The sequence below is a fragment of the Rosa chinensis genome, chromosome 6, assembly GCF_002994745.2.
Source record: "Rosa chinensis cultivar Old Blush chromosome 6, RchiOBHm-V2, whole genome shotgun sequence".
NCBI classification, from domain to species: Eukaryota; Viridiplantae; Streptophyta; class Magnoliopsida; order Rosales; family Rosaceae; genus Rosa; species Rosa chinensis.
Window position 1 is genome coordinate 13,771,043 of NC_037093.1, and position 16,662 is coordinate 13,787,704.

General features: G+C 39.5%; 2 protein-coding genes across 2 annotated transcripts; both read left to right on the forward strand.

Annotated features, from left to right (window-relative positions):
* The first annotated feature begins 337 nt into the window (after nt 1–337).
* On the forward strand, nt 338–4,107 carry LOC112170853 (probable disease resistance protein At4g27220). The gene is made up of 3 exons (XM_024312436.2): nt 338–441; nt 711–3,656; nt 3,900–4,107. The coding sequence occupies exon 2, from the start codon at nt 716–718 to the stop codon at nt 3,647–3,649; it is 2,934 nt and encodes a 977-aa protein (XP_024168204.2). The 5' UTR covers nt 338–441; nt 711–715; the 3' UTR covers nt 3,650–3,656; nt 3,900–4,107.
* Nucleotides 4,108–5,590: 1,483 nt separating this feature from the next.
* Nucleotides 5,591–7,219, forward strand: LOC121049944 (the record flags this gene model as incomplete). Its single annotated transcript, XM_040508433.1, has 2 exons — nt 5,591–5,887; nt 6,955–7,219. Coding segments are annotated over 2 exons (468 nt in total), but the record flags the coding sequence as incomplete, so codon positions are not given.
* Nucleotides 7,220–16,662: the final 9,443 nt, after the last annotated feature.

Consider the following 16,662-nt stretch of genomic DNA (forward strand, 5'->3'; position numbering starts at 1 on the left):
TGGCTTTGGCTTATGACTAAATGGTTGGAGATGCTCTTAGACATAGCCTTAGAGAATATAAGGGAGATTTAAGAACAATAAAAATTGAAAAAACAAATGAAAAGACTAATAATAAGCCAAAAGATAGTGCTTTACTAGAAGAGAATCAGAGATTGATCGGCGAGCCTCAGCTTTGAACTTGACTCGTGGATCTCGCTCTGGCTTTACCTGTACGGCTGTACTAGAGTCCTTTTCTTGTTGATAAAATTAATTTTTTATCTTCTTTTTTTTTTTTTATTAAAAAATAGAACTTAGAAATTGATGACACTATGACAGTATATTGTTATGAGTCATCTAATAGGTTTCCTCTTTCTTCTCCCTGTCTCACAAAAAAAGTAGAAAACTCTATGCTGCTTGTTGACCTTTGTCTTTGCTTCTCTGCTTCATCTATTTGATTTCCTGGTACGCAATCCTTTTCTTTTCTATCTCTGAAGAATGTTCAAAATTTAGCTTCATCCTAACTTGCTCTATTTTTCTTGGATATATAATTCATTAAAATATATTTGAGCTTTAAAGAGAGCAATTGAAATGCTCATTTTATATATTTATTTCGCAGTGATAGCTTGCTATTAAGCTTAGTGAGTAAAGAAAAATTGGATCAAATAAACAGTTGTAATGTCTTGCTGTTTCTGAACTTTCAATTTCATATGATGCTTTCCTACTTGTTTTAGAAAATATGGAGTTGGCTGCAGCCATTGCCGGCATTTTGAGTTGTGCATGTCCAAAAAATGTTATACAAGAAACAACAGGGCAGCATTGCAAGTATCTTCATTACAATGCAAAAGCAAAGATAGATGAGTTGAGGTCGAAAATGGAGGAATTAAGAGCACTTGTGGCGGATGTAAAAAGAAAACTGGAGGATACATGTCTCCAAGAAGGAAAGGAACCCACAGAACAGGTGAAGTTGTGGTTGAGACATGTTCAAAGCTTTGATAATGAAAAGCTGAATAAGCTACTATGTTGGGAAGAGGAAAGATGTTTATGTGGGTGTCTTCCAGATTATTGCTCTCGAATGAAGTTGGGGAAACTTATCGAAAGGAGGATTCAGAAGGTGGATGAGCTTCTCAGAAGAGGACAGTTTCAAGATGATGCATTGGCTCACTTGTTGTTAGAGAATATAAAGATGCTTCCTATGACAGTAGCGGTGGGTCATGAAACAACTAAAAGAAAGTTGGAAGAGATATGGGAGCATTTAATGGCAGGTTATGAAGTGCAAAGAATTGGTGTTTATGGAATGGGTGGGGTTGGAAAGACAACAATTCTGAAAGAAATAAATAACAGACTCAAAAAAGAGATGACAGAAGGGATGATCACTTGCTTTGACAATGTTGTTTGGGTCACAATACCAAAGGAGTCCAACCCCGAGAAATTGCAAATGGCGATTGCCAAAGCTGTGAGGTTGAATCTCCCTGAAGACTGGAATATGATGGACAAGGCAGCAGAGTTGCTGAAATCATTACAACGAAGGAAGAGGCTTTTGCTAATTTTTGATGATGTATGGACACCATTTTCATTGGAAGATATTGGGATTCCTGCACCTACCAGGGCCAATGGCTGCAAGCTCATATTAACTACTAGATCATTAAAGGTGTGTCGAGGCATGGAGACAAACAAAGAAGTGGAGGTAAAAGTGCTTTCTGAGGAAGAATCTTGGACCCTTTTCACTGATAAAGTTGGTTCTGTTGTGTTACAAAATCCCGAAATTAAAATTATTGCAAGGGAAATAGCAAAAGAATTTGGTGGTCTTCCACTAGCCATTATCACAGTTGGAAGAGCCTTGAGAAAAGTAAGTAATGAAATTGAGTGGCAAAATGCATTGACAGCCTTAAGATGTTCTGCAGCTAATGTGGAAGGCATGGAAGAGCTGGTGTATTCTCGTTTGAGATTCAGTTATGAAAGATTAAAGGATGACACTACTCGATCATGTTTTCTGTATTGTGCATTGTATCCTGAAGATCATCAAATTGAAGCCAAAGAGCTGATAGAATATTGGATGTGGGAGGGTTTGCTTGGATGTGGGGGAAGGATAGAGGCCAATATATGGAAGGGAGAAATGATTTTGGCTGATCTTAAAGATTCTTGCCTGCTGGACAATGTTGATGTAGATGGCGGTGTTGAATGTGTCAAAATGCATGACTTAATAAGGGATATGGCTATTGGTATTACAAGTATGAGTCCTCGATTCATCATTAGTGCTGGGATTGGAGTAGAAAAGGCATCACTTGGGGAGGAGGGGATTGAAGATGTTGAGAGGATTTCAATGATGTATAATGAATTGAAATGCCTTCCTAGCCAACCATTGTGTTCCAAGCTCTCCTCTTTGCTGCTGCAGTATAGCTCTATGGCCAATGATATCTCGCATCGTTTCTTCTGCCACATGCCCAAGCTCAGAGTACTTGATCTGTCTTTCACTGGAATTCTTTGTATACCTGACTCCATTGCTGAGCTAAGCAATTTGCGTGCACTGCTATTGCGTAGTTGTTGGAACCTAAGTAGTCTTCCTTCTCTAGTAACACTCGAGGCATTGTGGGTTTTGGATCTTTCATATACTCACATCACAGAATTGCCTCTAGGTATGGAAAAGTTACGCCAGCTTAGGCGCCTCAATCTTTCTTATACTAAATTGGACAGTTTTCCGAAAGGACTGTTAACCACTCTCAATCTGCTAGAAGAATTGCTCCTATATCGTTGTAAGTGTGAATTTGGTTTACAGTTTGTTGATGAACTCATCACCTCAAGAAATATTGTTGTTCTTGAAGTCGAATTCTCAACCTCCAGAGTGTTTGATACGTATTCAAGATCAGGGCATTGGAATCTTCTGCGGAGTTTTAGATCCGGCATATGCTCATATGGCGATGACTTGGGAAAGAACAGTATAGACTACATTGGAAATTTTTTTCTCAGTGGTACTCCTGTTTTGCTCCCTGATCGCACCTATGAACTGCGACTCCTCCACTGCTATGATGTTGATCGATTGTCAAGGTGCTTGTCAGAATCAATGAAGTTGAAAAAATGTGTTATAACACACTGCGATCAAATGGAGAGTATAATAATGACTGGGGAGAACAACTTAAGCTGTCTAAATACGTTAGAGCTTGGTTTCCTACAAAACTTTAAGAGTCTCTACAAGGGTGTCATGCCCTCAGGAGCTCTTGGTGCCCTCAAGATACTGCAAATCAGTTATTGTAACTCTTTAGAGAGCTTACTCAACCCAAGGCTGATTGAACACCTCAGAAACCTCGAAGAACTTTCTGTTGAACATTGTCCAAAATTGGAGGTGGTGATAGAGGAGGAGCAGTCGATCCACAATGCTGAAGTCAGGCTTTCAAGATTGAAGAGCTTAAAGTTGTGTGATTTAAGGGAACTGGAGAGCATTTATAGTGAAGAAGTTATTTGCATATCTCTATGCACCATCACTATTGAGGGATGCAATAAACTGAGGAGACTTCCTTTTAGGATTTCCATAGATGAAGGATATCAGCAAAGACAACCATCAATCACTCCCCCCATAAGAAAAATTAAAACCGAGCAAGTGTGGTGGGATTCAGTGGAGTTGGCTAATCCCATTGTAAAGACCTTCCTTCAACATAGGCTGGAGTTGCCTAGCTAGAGTAGAGGTGACTTTCTTCTCATTACTTCCAGGTTATCTTTCAAATCATGTTGATGTTATAACTTTTTACAAGTTGATAGTATTCCAACCATACTAAGAGAGCTAGGTTTAATTTGCCTTGCTTCAGGAACAGCTACAAATACTAAAAGGATTTTTATGTTCTGCACTTCTGGCATTTTTTCTTCCGTTCTTATGTAGTTAATAATCATTTTATTTCTGTGTCCGTGACTCTCATTTTCCTTGTTTCCAGGAGCTGATTCGGATAATGGGATGGCTGATGGCACTAATACAAGCATTTAGAAACCTAGTTAATCAGTAATGGATTGAAAGTCCAATGTACGTGACAAATTCAGTTCATCTTACAAACTGGTCAGTGGAGTACGTCACCATATTAGCGATGCCAACATGTATTAATTAGAAAGGGATTATCCTTCAATTGGTCTTTTCTACTAGATCAAATCAAGTAGTAACCATGAACATGAAAGTTAATAAACTATTATTTGAACTTAAACACAGTAAAGTAGCTATAATTAGCTTGTTGAGTACTTTAGTTTTACATTGTTACAAGTGAACAATGGACAAACCTTAATTATAACGAACTGAAGCTCTAGCACTCTCAATAGAAAGAGCGAAAACATATTCATGCAGGTCTGATTGCTTTGACATGATGTTTAATGTTGATTCTTTATCAAATTATCAACATGTCATTGAGATCTTGTAGGAACAGTAGAGAACTCACTAATTTTTATCTATTATAAAACATAACACTCACAACAGTACGTAGCATAATCCTGTAGAAATTGGGAGAGCTTCATAATCCCACATAACACTAAATACATACAGATGACATACGTGAAACGATACAATACGAAATGGAAAGTAACCATAAGCGTGAGTACCATAAGTCTTGGCTACAAGACTTTAAAGATCACAAATGAGGTCAAACTGATCTTACAGTTGGTTGATAGCTTCAGTTGTTCAATATGTGAATAACAATTTTGTTTTCTTTTAAGAACTGAAATTGGCAGAGACTGCCCAGCTTGACTTGTTTAGCTACTGGAAAAGCGCCCCACCCTATAGTCATGAAGACCATGTCACGGTAACGGGAAAGCTTCACTTTGTACCATTTTGTTCCCTCGGAGTTTCTCAGGAAAATGACTGTCACAGTTTCCTGAAGAAATTTTCCGCATAGAACGGTTTGGGCATGTACTGCGTAACCAACACACAATCAACACAGAACCAACCAGAGCAAAAGAAATTCACATAAACATTCAGAAGACTTTAATTTATTCACAAATTAGTTGTCTGGCTTGCTTACCACTTGACTTAGCCTGTGGATTTTGCTTGTAAAGAATTGAACAGTTCACCAGATTCTTGGTAATCTTCTTCCACTTCTCTAACCTCTTTGAGTACATCAAATTCATTATTCGGAATGTGCTTACCTGCAGCTTCACATTCAAAATAAACATAGCAGAATCAGAGAGAGCCACAAGGTACATGGGTATTCCAAATTTCCAATTACCCGAGTCTTTACAAGTGACAGGGTATTTTGTTGGTCTACCACGAAGCCTCCCAGTACTCTCAAATAGGGGTGGGCATAAATGACCGAAAGCCCGAAAGACCGGAAGAAACCGATCCGGACCGGCCGGTTCGGGTCGGGTTTTAGAGGGAAAATAAGTGATTTCGGGCCGGTTCGGTCCCTATACAGAGTGTGCCGGTTCGGTTCCGGTTTTTATCTTGCGTGACTGCTTGGCCGGTTCGGTCCATGTACTCAACAAAACGGTCCGGTCCCGGTTCATAACTTGCGGTGACTGCGTGGACCGAAAAAACTGACCTTGTATACGTGTCTTTCAATTATTGGTTAGTTTTCGAAGTCCATTGTGTTAGTATGGACATGACCACATGTGATTAGTAAGTAAACCTAAACTCTAAATTTCTAAAATCCCAAATCGTTTTTCCTCAGTTCCTACTCGGCTACTCTCTGCGAATGCGACTCAGCTCTCTGGGTCTTCCACTCTTCCTCACCTCTGCGGACTGCGGCTCTGCCTCTCAGCTCTCAGCTCTCAGCTCTCACAATCGGTGGTCTTGATTGGCGACTCCGGCGTCGGCAAGTCCAATCTCCTCTCCAGGTTCACCAAGAACGAGTTCAACCGCGAGTCCAAGTCCACCATTGCTGTCGAGTTCGCTGGCCAAATCGGTCATCAAGGCCCAGATTTAGGACACTGCTGGCCAAGAAAGGTACTACTGCTTTGTCCTTCTCTCTAATCCCTTTTTGTTTTTTGCGTTGGTTAATTAGCTGAAATGCTTGCAGATCTGGATGTTCATGGGGGTTTTGGTTGGGGTTTATGAGTTTGTTTTCGAAATATTTAAGATCTGATAGATTTGAGCCTGGTTTATATAGTGAATTTGCAGATATGAGTCTATACTGTGTGATAGTGGTAGCTAGCAAAACCAAAGCATAAACTGTTTATGTTTGAATATCAGGCAGTGTGTATAATTGGACAAACAATGATTAGATCATGACTGTGACCCAGAAATTTAAGATGGGGGGTATTCAGCCAAGTCCTTCTTCTGGATAATATTGATAACGAAATTAGGTTGCTTTTTGGTTCACTTCTAGAAGTAGAGACTTCAAGTTTGTGGATGGTTTGTAGATGTAAATAATATTATATATATATATATATATATATATATATATATGTGTGTGTGTGTGTGTGTATGTGTGTGTGTGTATAATTATATATTAAATCAGAGTTCCTGTCCAAGAGATGACATCCCCAGGTAAAGAAAAATTGGTCAAAAACAAATGCCAATTACAAGCTTAAAAACAAGAACATACTGCAATATCCTTTCAAGTTTATTGTTCATCTGACTTTATATAGTTCATGGCCTATGGGCTTGGTTGGTTTCTTTTTTAGTTTCTGGAATCGTTTTGGAATAGTGAGGCTCTCTACTGCTTGTAACTATGAAATTATTATTTCTGAAGATTTTGGTGTAGATCGAGTGTATTTGATATGTGTTGCGTGTTCTGTTTGGTGTCATTGTAGTAGATGATGTATGTATATATATTCTCGATCTCTCCTTTATTCTTGAAATGTCGTTTTCAGTCTTGGACATGTTGAGGTAGTTCCCTCTGAAGCATTGTGTTCTGATTCTGTATTTTGAAAGTAGATTCTGTTCTGTTCGGCTTTATATTTTGAAAGCATTGTATTAATCTCATTATGATGGTGATAATGATGAAATTGTTGTTGTTGGGAATGATGCAAATGATGTAATACAATGTCTTTTTAAACTGAAATGTGTAGGGAAAAAAATTTGAAGACGGAGGACTGGAGGAGCAGATGCATGGCATTGAGCATGGCAGCATGGAACTGATGGAAGTTTGGTTGTTCACTTGTTGTCTTGTTGAAACATTGTTTTGGTTTTTAATTTGTTATGTTGTTAAGACAATATGTGTTGGTGAACTTGTTGTGTAACTGTGTTGTTGATTGAAATCATTGAATGGTTATTTGCAGCCTTGCTGCTAGTGCAGATTGCACTTTGCAGAATGGTTTATTGGTTTTATTTTCAGCATTGCAGCCTTGTTGCTAGTTCATAGAATCATATTGCATTACTCTTTATACTCTTTAAACAGAAGCAGGTCAAGAAGCAAAATGCAGCAGTGCTGCAAAGATTGACTGGAACCGAAAACCCGAAAAACGGGTCGGTTTTGTCACGGTCCGGGTTTATCCCGGTCCCTGTTATCTGCAACAACGGTCCCGACCCGAATTAAGACTGCCGGTCCCGGTTCCTGTAAAACAATTACCGGTCCGGGTTTTGGCCGGTCCCCATTCTCTGCATCTGCAAGTTCGGTCCGGGTTTAGCTTTGCCGGTTCCGGTCCCGGTCCCTGTAAAAGTAGTGCCGGTCTGGGACCGTGCCCAGCCCTACTCTCAAAAGTAGTTTTTATTGGTGTAACAGAAGGCCTCGTAGTACTTTTAGAAGTAGGTTTTGTTGGTCTACCACGAGGCATTTGAGTACTCGAAGTGGATTTTTCTATAGTGCTATTGCAATCTACTTCCTATTCTTTAACCTCTTTGAGCTTGTCAGCTTCACATAGGAAGTATCACAGACAAGAACATAATCATGAGTTGTATGAGATCCAGTAGTGATAATGTATATAGCAACATCTAACTAAATACTGACATACCTGAATTGCCTGTGCTAAATTTTCTTGGTCTCCACGAGGCCTTTAAGTACTCCTAGATGAGGTTGTGTTTTGATGTCAGGGACATCCATTCTTTCACACACCCGTTCTTGTCGAACACCTTTACACTGAAACGCAATTTTCCATGGTATATATGTGAACACCAAAAACTCTGTCACCCAAGCAGCAGACATCTCTCAGAAACCCCTGCCATCCATCTTTCAAATACACATCTCCTCTAGATTTTCTCACTTCAACATTCCATGAACACTCAGAGGATCACTTCAATTTCAGTGTCGCCTTTTTAGACAGTTTGTTCACAATGTGCTTCTGGAGGAATCTTGGTGGGATTCTCTTCAAGACACATAAAAAAGAAAGGAGAAACCAGTATTACAGATAATGCAATTCATGAAGAAGTGAAGGATGCTTATAACATTGTAAACCAAACAGCTGCAGAACATCAACAAAATTTAAGAAAATGCACGAAAATTGATTACCAAATGCTCAGTGCAGTAGCCAGGTAGAATAATCTTGAAGAAGCTACGCTTTTTCTTCTCAACACCATTCCTGGGTATCCTCGCCATTTCTTTTCCTATATCAAACTAGATGACAATTTGTTTAGAAAAAAAGAAAAAGAAAAAAAGAATAGATACGAAGGGGAAGCTCCAATCCAGAGCACAAACAAATTAGCAATCTTCCATGAAATCAACCTAAGAGATATGTTGTAACCACATCCATAAGCTACATGTTAAGTTTTTGGAAAACTACTGTTATGTCCCGGATCTCAAGTTACCGGTTTACTAGTCTTCCGGACGGTAAACGATATTTATTTTTACTTTCGACTCTGTTTCGAACTTTTAGGGGCCCTAAAAGATGACTTTTTGTTCAGGTCAAAATTTGAGAAATTCTTCACGAAAGTCGTAGAGGACGTTAAACCGAATGCGTGCATTTGTGGTTCTTAAAAATCGGAGTTCGTACGTGAAAATTATAAGCGAAATACTAAAGTTTCTGTTTGGAGGTAAATTCTATAAACTTGAAAAGTCATTGTGGTAGGTCAGAACCTACCCAGGAAACTCTCTCTCTCTCTCTCTCTCTCTCTCCTTCCCGCGTTTTCTCTCTCCCCGACCCCGTCGGTTTTGGCCGTCGGTTTCTCCTCCGTCCGGCGACGGATTTGGACACCGCCGGTGGATATGGAACCATCTCGTCTTCCTCTTCCTCCCTGTGGCAGCGATGTATGATGATAATGGCGGTAGATGGTGCAGCAAGCACGATTTTCCGGCGAGCTAGTTTGTGGTTTTCCTGTCAATTCGTGATTTTCGGCCATTTTAGGCGGCGCCACTGTCTGGGCTTTGTTTCCCCTTCCTCCACGGTCCTAACCCACCAACTTTCTTGCTTCAATTTAGCCGGAGGAATGAGAATCGAAGTTTTGAGCAAATTTTGGAGATTTTGGATTTGAGGTAAATTCGAGTACTTAGACTTGAAATTGAGCTTTGTCACAGATATGAAAGATGTTTAGAATGTTGAGATGATCATGCTCTTAAAATTTGGTGGCCGGAATCAGAGTTGGAATTGGCGGCATGTGGGGCCCACATGAAGCAGCTTGTGGCGGCGCGTGAGGGCTCGTCCGGCCGTTTCTGGCAGCTTATTTTGGTTTGTTGGGTAGTACATGTTGTTATGGTTGTATATAAGTTTGGTTGAAATCAGAGGAGGCTTGGGTATTAATTGGAATTTTCGAAGTTTTGGAAGGTTCAGCTTTTGATTTGGGAAGATCTGACTGTTGGATCGATCCTATTTTCTGATATGTTGTTATAATTACTGAGTGGATATAACGTATGAAGTTTGGGCTCGTTCAATATTAATTTCGAGCATCCAATGATTTATTGGTTTTAGGGTTTTGAAATTATTATCATAAAGTTAGTTTCGATTCTTGAGAAATAATTATTTATAATATCAAATTGTTCAGGACGATGTGTAGATTCAGTTTGAGGAGGAAATTGTTGGACCGACGTTGTAACGTAAATCTGTGAGTGGACATTTATTTTAAATTAATGATTCATGCAGTATTATATTTTAAATATTAAATTATCGTGTTGATTTATTGACTTATTTATAAGTTATCGAGATTTTCTTGGCATTATATTTCCGACGAGTTATTTATGAGTTATCGAGAATTCTTGATGCCAAGTTTTTCGAATATCAATTTATATTTATGATTACGAGATGATTTCCCTTCTGAGGGCTTTCAAGCTATTTAAATTATGAGTTTTTGAGTTATTGAAAAACGGTTTTTCGGAGTGGTTGATTAAGAATATTATATTAAATTATGCTTTCGAGATTTAAGTTGATGAGTTACGAAGTTGATTTTGAGTTTCATTCCCGAAAGCATCCATTTATTAAACGAGTATTTTGAGTGCCTAGTTGTTGAAAGAATAATGTAGATTCATATGTTACGATTATAATAATCAAGAATTTGAGTAAGACTGATTTCTCAGTATTGTATGAAATGATTATTTCTATTTTAAGGAGATTGATTCCAGTTTATTGAGGAAGTAAATAATTCAGCGCATGCATGCATTACCTGGTCGGCAGTCCCCTCCGGGTAATAGTCTGGTCGGCAGTCCCCCCAAGTAATAGTTTGGTCGGCAATCCCCTTCAGACAATATTTTGGTCGGCAGTCCCTTCCAGAATATTCCGGTCTGCAGTTCCCTCTGATGGGTCATTTGGTCGGCAGCCCCCTCCAGATGGCATGAGGTAGTTAGTCGGCTGTCCCCTCTAACTACCTATGGTTTGTCGGAAGTCCTCTCTAACCATCACCTCCTCGTCCGGTCGGCAGTCCCCTCCGATGCGTCCTTAGTCGGCAGTTCCCTCTAGTCATTGCCCATTTTAAGAGATGGACATTTTAAAGAGTTTTCGAGACGCTTTACTATACGTGTTTGAGATTTCAAGAGTTTTGAGATAAGACCTATAATATGATTTGAGTTATCAAGTTATTCTGGAGATTTTGAATGATTTTAAGGTGTTTTTCTTATGAGCATTTTAGTGAGTTTCTGAGAAAGTTTCCGAGATGACTTGATTTAAAAGTATTTTATCGAATTATACTGCGTGCCGGATTTTAAGAGTTTAAAATTGGGAAAGCATTAAATCTGATATTTGTTTTCCTTTGAGATTAGTTATTTTTCGTCCACTCACTCTAATGTTTTTAAATGCTTTTCCCCTAGGCCCTTCAGTTTCCAATGCCCAGCTTGCAGGATAGATTAGTTGAGGTCATGTGTATATGGAGTTCAGGCATAGCCGTTATTACTTCCGCATTGTAGGACTTATCGATCCTTATCTTTCTAGTTTAGTTTCTTGTATATTAGATTACTCTGATCACCTAGTAGCTAAATGTTCTTAAGTTGAGACTTGTGTTGTGGTGGAGTTGTTGAGAATTGGGGAGCAGGATGGCTCTAGGAGAATAAGGATGGATTTTTAGAAGTGTAATTGTCTTTTTCAGGTTTTTGGGTAGTCCATTATTATGAGAAGTTCCGCCAAATTGTTGGTAGAATTTCTTCTAAGATGGGCCCCGCATGGCCACTTGGAATTTTATGGTGAAAGCCGGGGTGGGTCCTGTCAACTACCAAACTGACAAGGTAGCGGAATGTTATGACGTCCATTACAGGAGAATATGTCTCATCGTAGTCGATTCCAGGGCGTTGTGAGAAACCTTGGACCACAAGGCGGGCTTTATATCTAACAACCTCATTTTTCTCATTAGAGAAAGTTCAGCGGTTTCGTTTTGACCGGGCACCACATGGGATTTCTGAGGTGGTGACCAGCCATTGTGAAAAACACTCCTCCACCGGTTGTTAATTAACCAGCCAAAAGTTGGCTTTTGATGACCCAGTCCAAGAAAAAAGCCAACAGAGTGACTAATTTCTTGACCGAGCATGCCCGGCTGCCAACTCGGCCCAGCATGCATGTGAGGTGACTTCAGCGACCGACAAGCATAGAGTGACGCGGAGGAGACGACGCGTGGAGGGGACGCACGAATGAGGCGCTAGACTGCAATTGCTGACCGCGTGTGTTGACTACTTTTGTCGCCTAGCGACAAGCATTGGGCGGAAGACTTGGACGCGTGGAAGGTAGCTGTTGGGTGAACAGGAAATTTGATTGCAACGGTCAAGTAATCTTAGCCGTCTGTTTCAATTAACTTGCAGATCTGACGGCAACCAATTAATATGTATATATATTAAATCAAACGGTAACAAAAAAAATTCTAAAAATTTCTCTATAAATACCTAGCATTTTCTTTACATTTCACACCAAAAAAATTAGAGTTCATAGTTACACCTTCCTGCTCTTCATATAGCTCTCATGATCCAAATTTTTCATTATCCAATATGGCCAAACAAAGGGGAAACACACGTCCAGTGGCCGGACACATGGGAGATCAAAGTGAAGATGATAATACCGAAGAGAAAAGGAGATGGACGGATGAGGAAGATGTTCAATTGTACAAGTCTTGGAAAGCTGTAAGCCAATGTCCGGCTGTGGGCACAAATCAGAAAAAAAAAAAAAAAAAAAAAAAAAAAAAGACTTATGGTTGCGCGTGAAGCGACACTTTGACGCAAATTGGCCCAAGAGCCGATCAACCCAATCTTTGCAGGGAAGGTGGAAAATTTTGAAGGTTGAACTCTTTGAGTGGCATTGTGCATTAAGGCAAGCGAAAAATTGGTACAAGAGCGGTTCGAATGCGGTTGATGAGGTATGTATTTGTTGATAAATCATTTAATTTGTTGATACATTATAGTAAAATATGTCTTGATAAATAATGTAGTAATTATAATATCATTTTAATTGTAGTAATTGCTTTTCGTTACAATTAAGATAATTAGTTGATAAATAATGATGTAATTACAACGATGTTTATATTTGTATTTATTGATTTTTATTGTAAAACGGTGAGATACATTCTTATTAAAATTATGACCTTTAGTTTTTTTTTATAAATCATTTAATTTTTTGATACATTATAGTAAAATATGTCTTGATAAATAATAATGTAGTAATTATAATATCATTTTAATTGTAGTAATTGTTTTCCTTTATAATTAAAATAATTAGTTGATAAATAATGATGTAATAACAACGATGTTTATATTTGTACTTATTGATTTTTATTGTCAAACGGTGAGATACTTTCTTATTAAAATTATGACCTTTATAATAGATGACCCTCCATAATAGCGTTTATATTTGTACTAATTGCATTTGTTATTAATTTTTGTAATTACGTAGCAAGATGAAGCACAGAAATTGTGGCATAACGGGATGAAGAAAAAAGGGAAGACCAAAAGACACCTGTTTCAGAGTTTTGATAGTTACGCTGTTGTGGAGGGCTTTGCACAATTTAAAGACATCCCTAGCCATACATCCGGAGGAACATCAAATGAAGGAAATCAACATATGCGCACACAACCAATTCCTGGAAATTCTCCCATCAACTTGGACATGGATGTAGCTGAGGTAATTGCAGGTGAAACTGCAGATCCTAATGTGAGGCCTCAAGGAAGGAAGGCTGCAAAAGAAGTAACACGGAAAGGAAAGAAGGCAGCGAAAGATCAAAGTCCTTTGTCAAGCACTCTCGAGAGTATAGCGAACAACCAAATAGAGGCAACCGCGGGCAAGAAAAAAGTCGATGACGAATTCGCTCGAAGTCTCCAAGAGGAAGAGAAAAGAAGAGCATGTATCCTCTTGCAAATCGAAATGAGAAAAGAGCAACTCCTATTTCAAGAAAGCCAAGATCGAATTAAAGAGAGGGAAGAGCGAAATAAAGAGAGGGAAGAGCGAAATAAAGAGAGGGAAGAGCGTATTATGGAGATTGATACAAGTAAAATGACGCTAAATAAAAAGCGTTATTGGTCAAGAAAACAAAAGAAGATAGCGGAGAAAGAAGATCTTGACGAGCAGCCGCCACCTTCTATGGGTGGATACTATCCGCAACCCAATTTTGGTGGTGCATTCTCACATCCAAATTTTGGTGGTGCATACCCACAACCTCCTTACCTCGGTGCATACCCACAACCACCTTACCCCCCAGTGCATACCCACAACCACCTTGCCCCGATGGATTCCCACAACCTCTCTTAACCGGTGGATTCCCACCACCTCCCTTCACCGGTGGATTCCCACAACCCCCTTACCCCGGTGGATATTATCCGCAATCACCTTACCCTGGGGGATATCCTACACAACCACAATTTTCACCTTTCTCTACGGGTGATTCCACCAACCCTAACCCTAATGATAACCCTTCAAACGCAAATTGGATTCCTAGAGAGGATGAGGATTATGATTATGATTTGAATAATTAGGTGATTATGCATGTTGTTAATTGTATTGTACTTATTCCTAGTTTTTCATTTATGTAAGCATAAATTTTATGAAATAAAAGTTGTGTTTGAAAATTTCTCTTATTAAAGCACACACCCTATATTCAAAATAGTAAATTGCATAAATCTCCATTATTATCATCTATTTACATCAAATATATTCTAATTTTAAAATTTTAAAAATAAAAAAATAATGAACAGTGGAAAATAAGTGAACAGTACAAATGAGCAGTTAAAACACTAAATGAACAGTGGAAATGAATAGTGAAATTGATGAACAGTCTTAACCGGTCAAGAAAAACAACGGGTGTAAACCCATGTCCAGTGGCAGTGAACAGTATCTTGACTGGTCGAATTCTTGACTTCTCAACCTTGACATTTCTTGACTACGGGTGAACTTGCTCTTATGCTTTCTAACAAAGACCCATTTATGGCCAACAGGCTTTACACTTGGGGGTGTCAGCATTACCGAACCAAATACCTGCCTTTTTTCTAATGAATCCAATTCAGCCTGGATCGCATCTTTCTATTTAGGCCAATCTGCTCTTCGTTGACATCCTTCAACAGAGCGAGGTTCAATATCATCATGTTCTATAATTTCTTGAGCAACAGAACTTGCAAAGGCATCATCAAGGATAATAGAATCTCTATTCAATGTCTCATGTACACTAGTGTAATTCATGGAGATCTCTCTATTCTCTAGAATTGGTTCTGACATTGGAGTGTCCCCCAATGATGTCTCTTGGACATAACCATAATCCGGAATATTCTCATGAGAATGATTATTTGTATCGATGATTAATGGATTATTTTGTGCCAAACTCGCTTTGTTTTTTGGGCGAGAATCCATCAAACATATCGGCCTCCTGCGCTTCCTTGCAGGAGCCCTGGCGTGAGCCACAACGCCATCACCATGTGTGATGTTGGCGCCATGCTCAATCCCTCTTGGGGTGGCATCATGTCCTATCTTTGTAGGGACATCAATCATTGCAAGCACGTTTGCAGCAGGTATATGTGATCTCATCACTTTAGCGATATCATTAAACGCATCAGGCATCGAATCTGCTATGTTCTAAAGATCGAGAATTCTCTGCACTTCAATGTTGGACTGTGCGGTTCAGGGATCAAGATGAGACAAAGTGGGGACAGACTACGACAATTCTTGTCGTTTCGGTTGAACATTAGTGTTCTTATCTCCCCCTGACGATGGGAAGATTGTCTCATCAAAGTGACAATCTGCAAATCTAGTGGTAAAGAGATCGCCTATCAAGGGTTCTAAATAGCGGATATTGGTTGGAGAATCATATCCAACATAAATGCCTAATCGTCTTTGAGGACCCATTTTGGTGCGCTATGGCAGCGCAATTGGCACATAAACTGCACACCCAAATATGCGGAAGTGTGAGACATCAGGCTCATACCCAGTAACCATTTGGGTGGCAGAAAAAGGCTGAGTGGTAGTGGGCCTCAGACGAATAAGCACAGCTGCATGCAGTATTGGATAGCCCCAAGCAGAAACGGGGAGATTGTTGCGCATAACCAATGCTCTAGCAACCATTTGAAGTCGTTTAATGGCAGCTTCTATGAGACTATTCTGGGTGTGAACATGAGGAACTGGATGTTCTACTTTAAACCCAATGGACATGCAATAATCATCAAATGTTTTTTATGTAAACTCCCCAGCATTGTCAAGACATATTAACTTAATAGGATGATCAGGGTGGTGAGCCCTTAACTTAATAATTTGTGCTAGGAGTTTAGAAAATGCAGTGTTCCTTGTGGAAAAGAGGTGGACATGTGACCAACGTATCGATGCATCAACGAACACCATAAAATATCTAAATGGTCCGCAAGGTGGTTGAATAGGTCCACAAATATCACCTTGGATTCTTTGTAAGAAGGAAATATTTTCTTTAATGTCCTTTGCATAGGATGGTCTCAATCCTAATTTTGCTAAAGAGCATGCTTTGTAGAAAGAAAGATGGGCTGTAGAAGCAACCAATGAGGATTTTGGTTGAGCCATGAAGTCACAATTGACTTGAGAAGTAGAAGAAGGGGTCAAAGATGCATGTGTGGCGTCAAAGCCATATTTAGGCCGCAGGGGGTAGGCGGCGCCGGCTATTACCGGCCGGTGTTGGACAGTGGCGGCACTGTGAGGCCCAGGTGCATCTTCCTGAATCAATTGTTGATTCTTACTTCTTTTCATTCTGAAGAAAGGATGTCCGTGTGAAGTCTTTAATATACAGATCATCATATCACGATCTGGGTGTCCCAAACGGTCATGCCAAAACCTATATGTGTCGGAATCCCATAAGTCATTTCTCATCACTTGGTTAGATTCAATGATTCGAATATTGGTTGCATACAACCCACTGGAACGATACATAAATTTCACGACCTGGGTGTCCCAAACGGTCATGCCAAAACCTATGTGTGTCGGAATCCCCCAGCGCCTAGG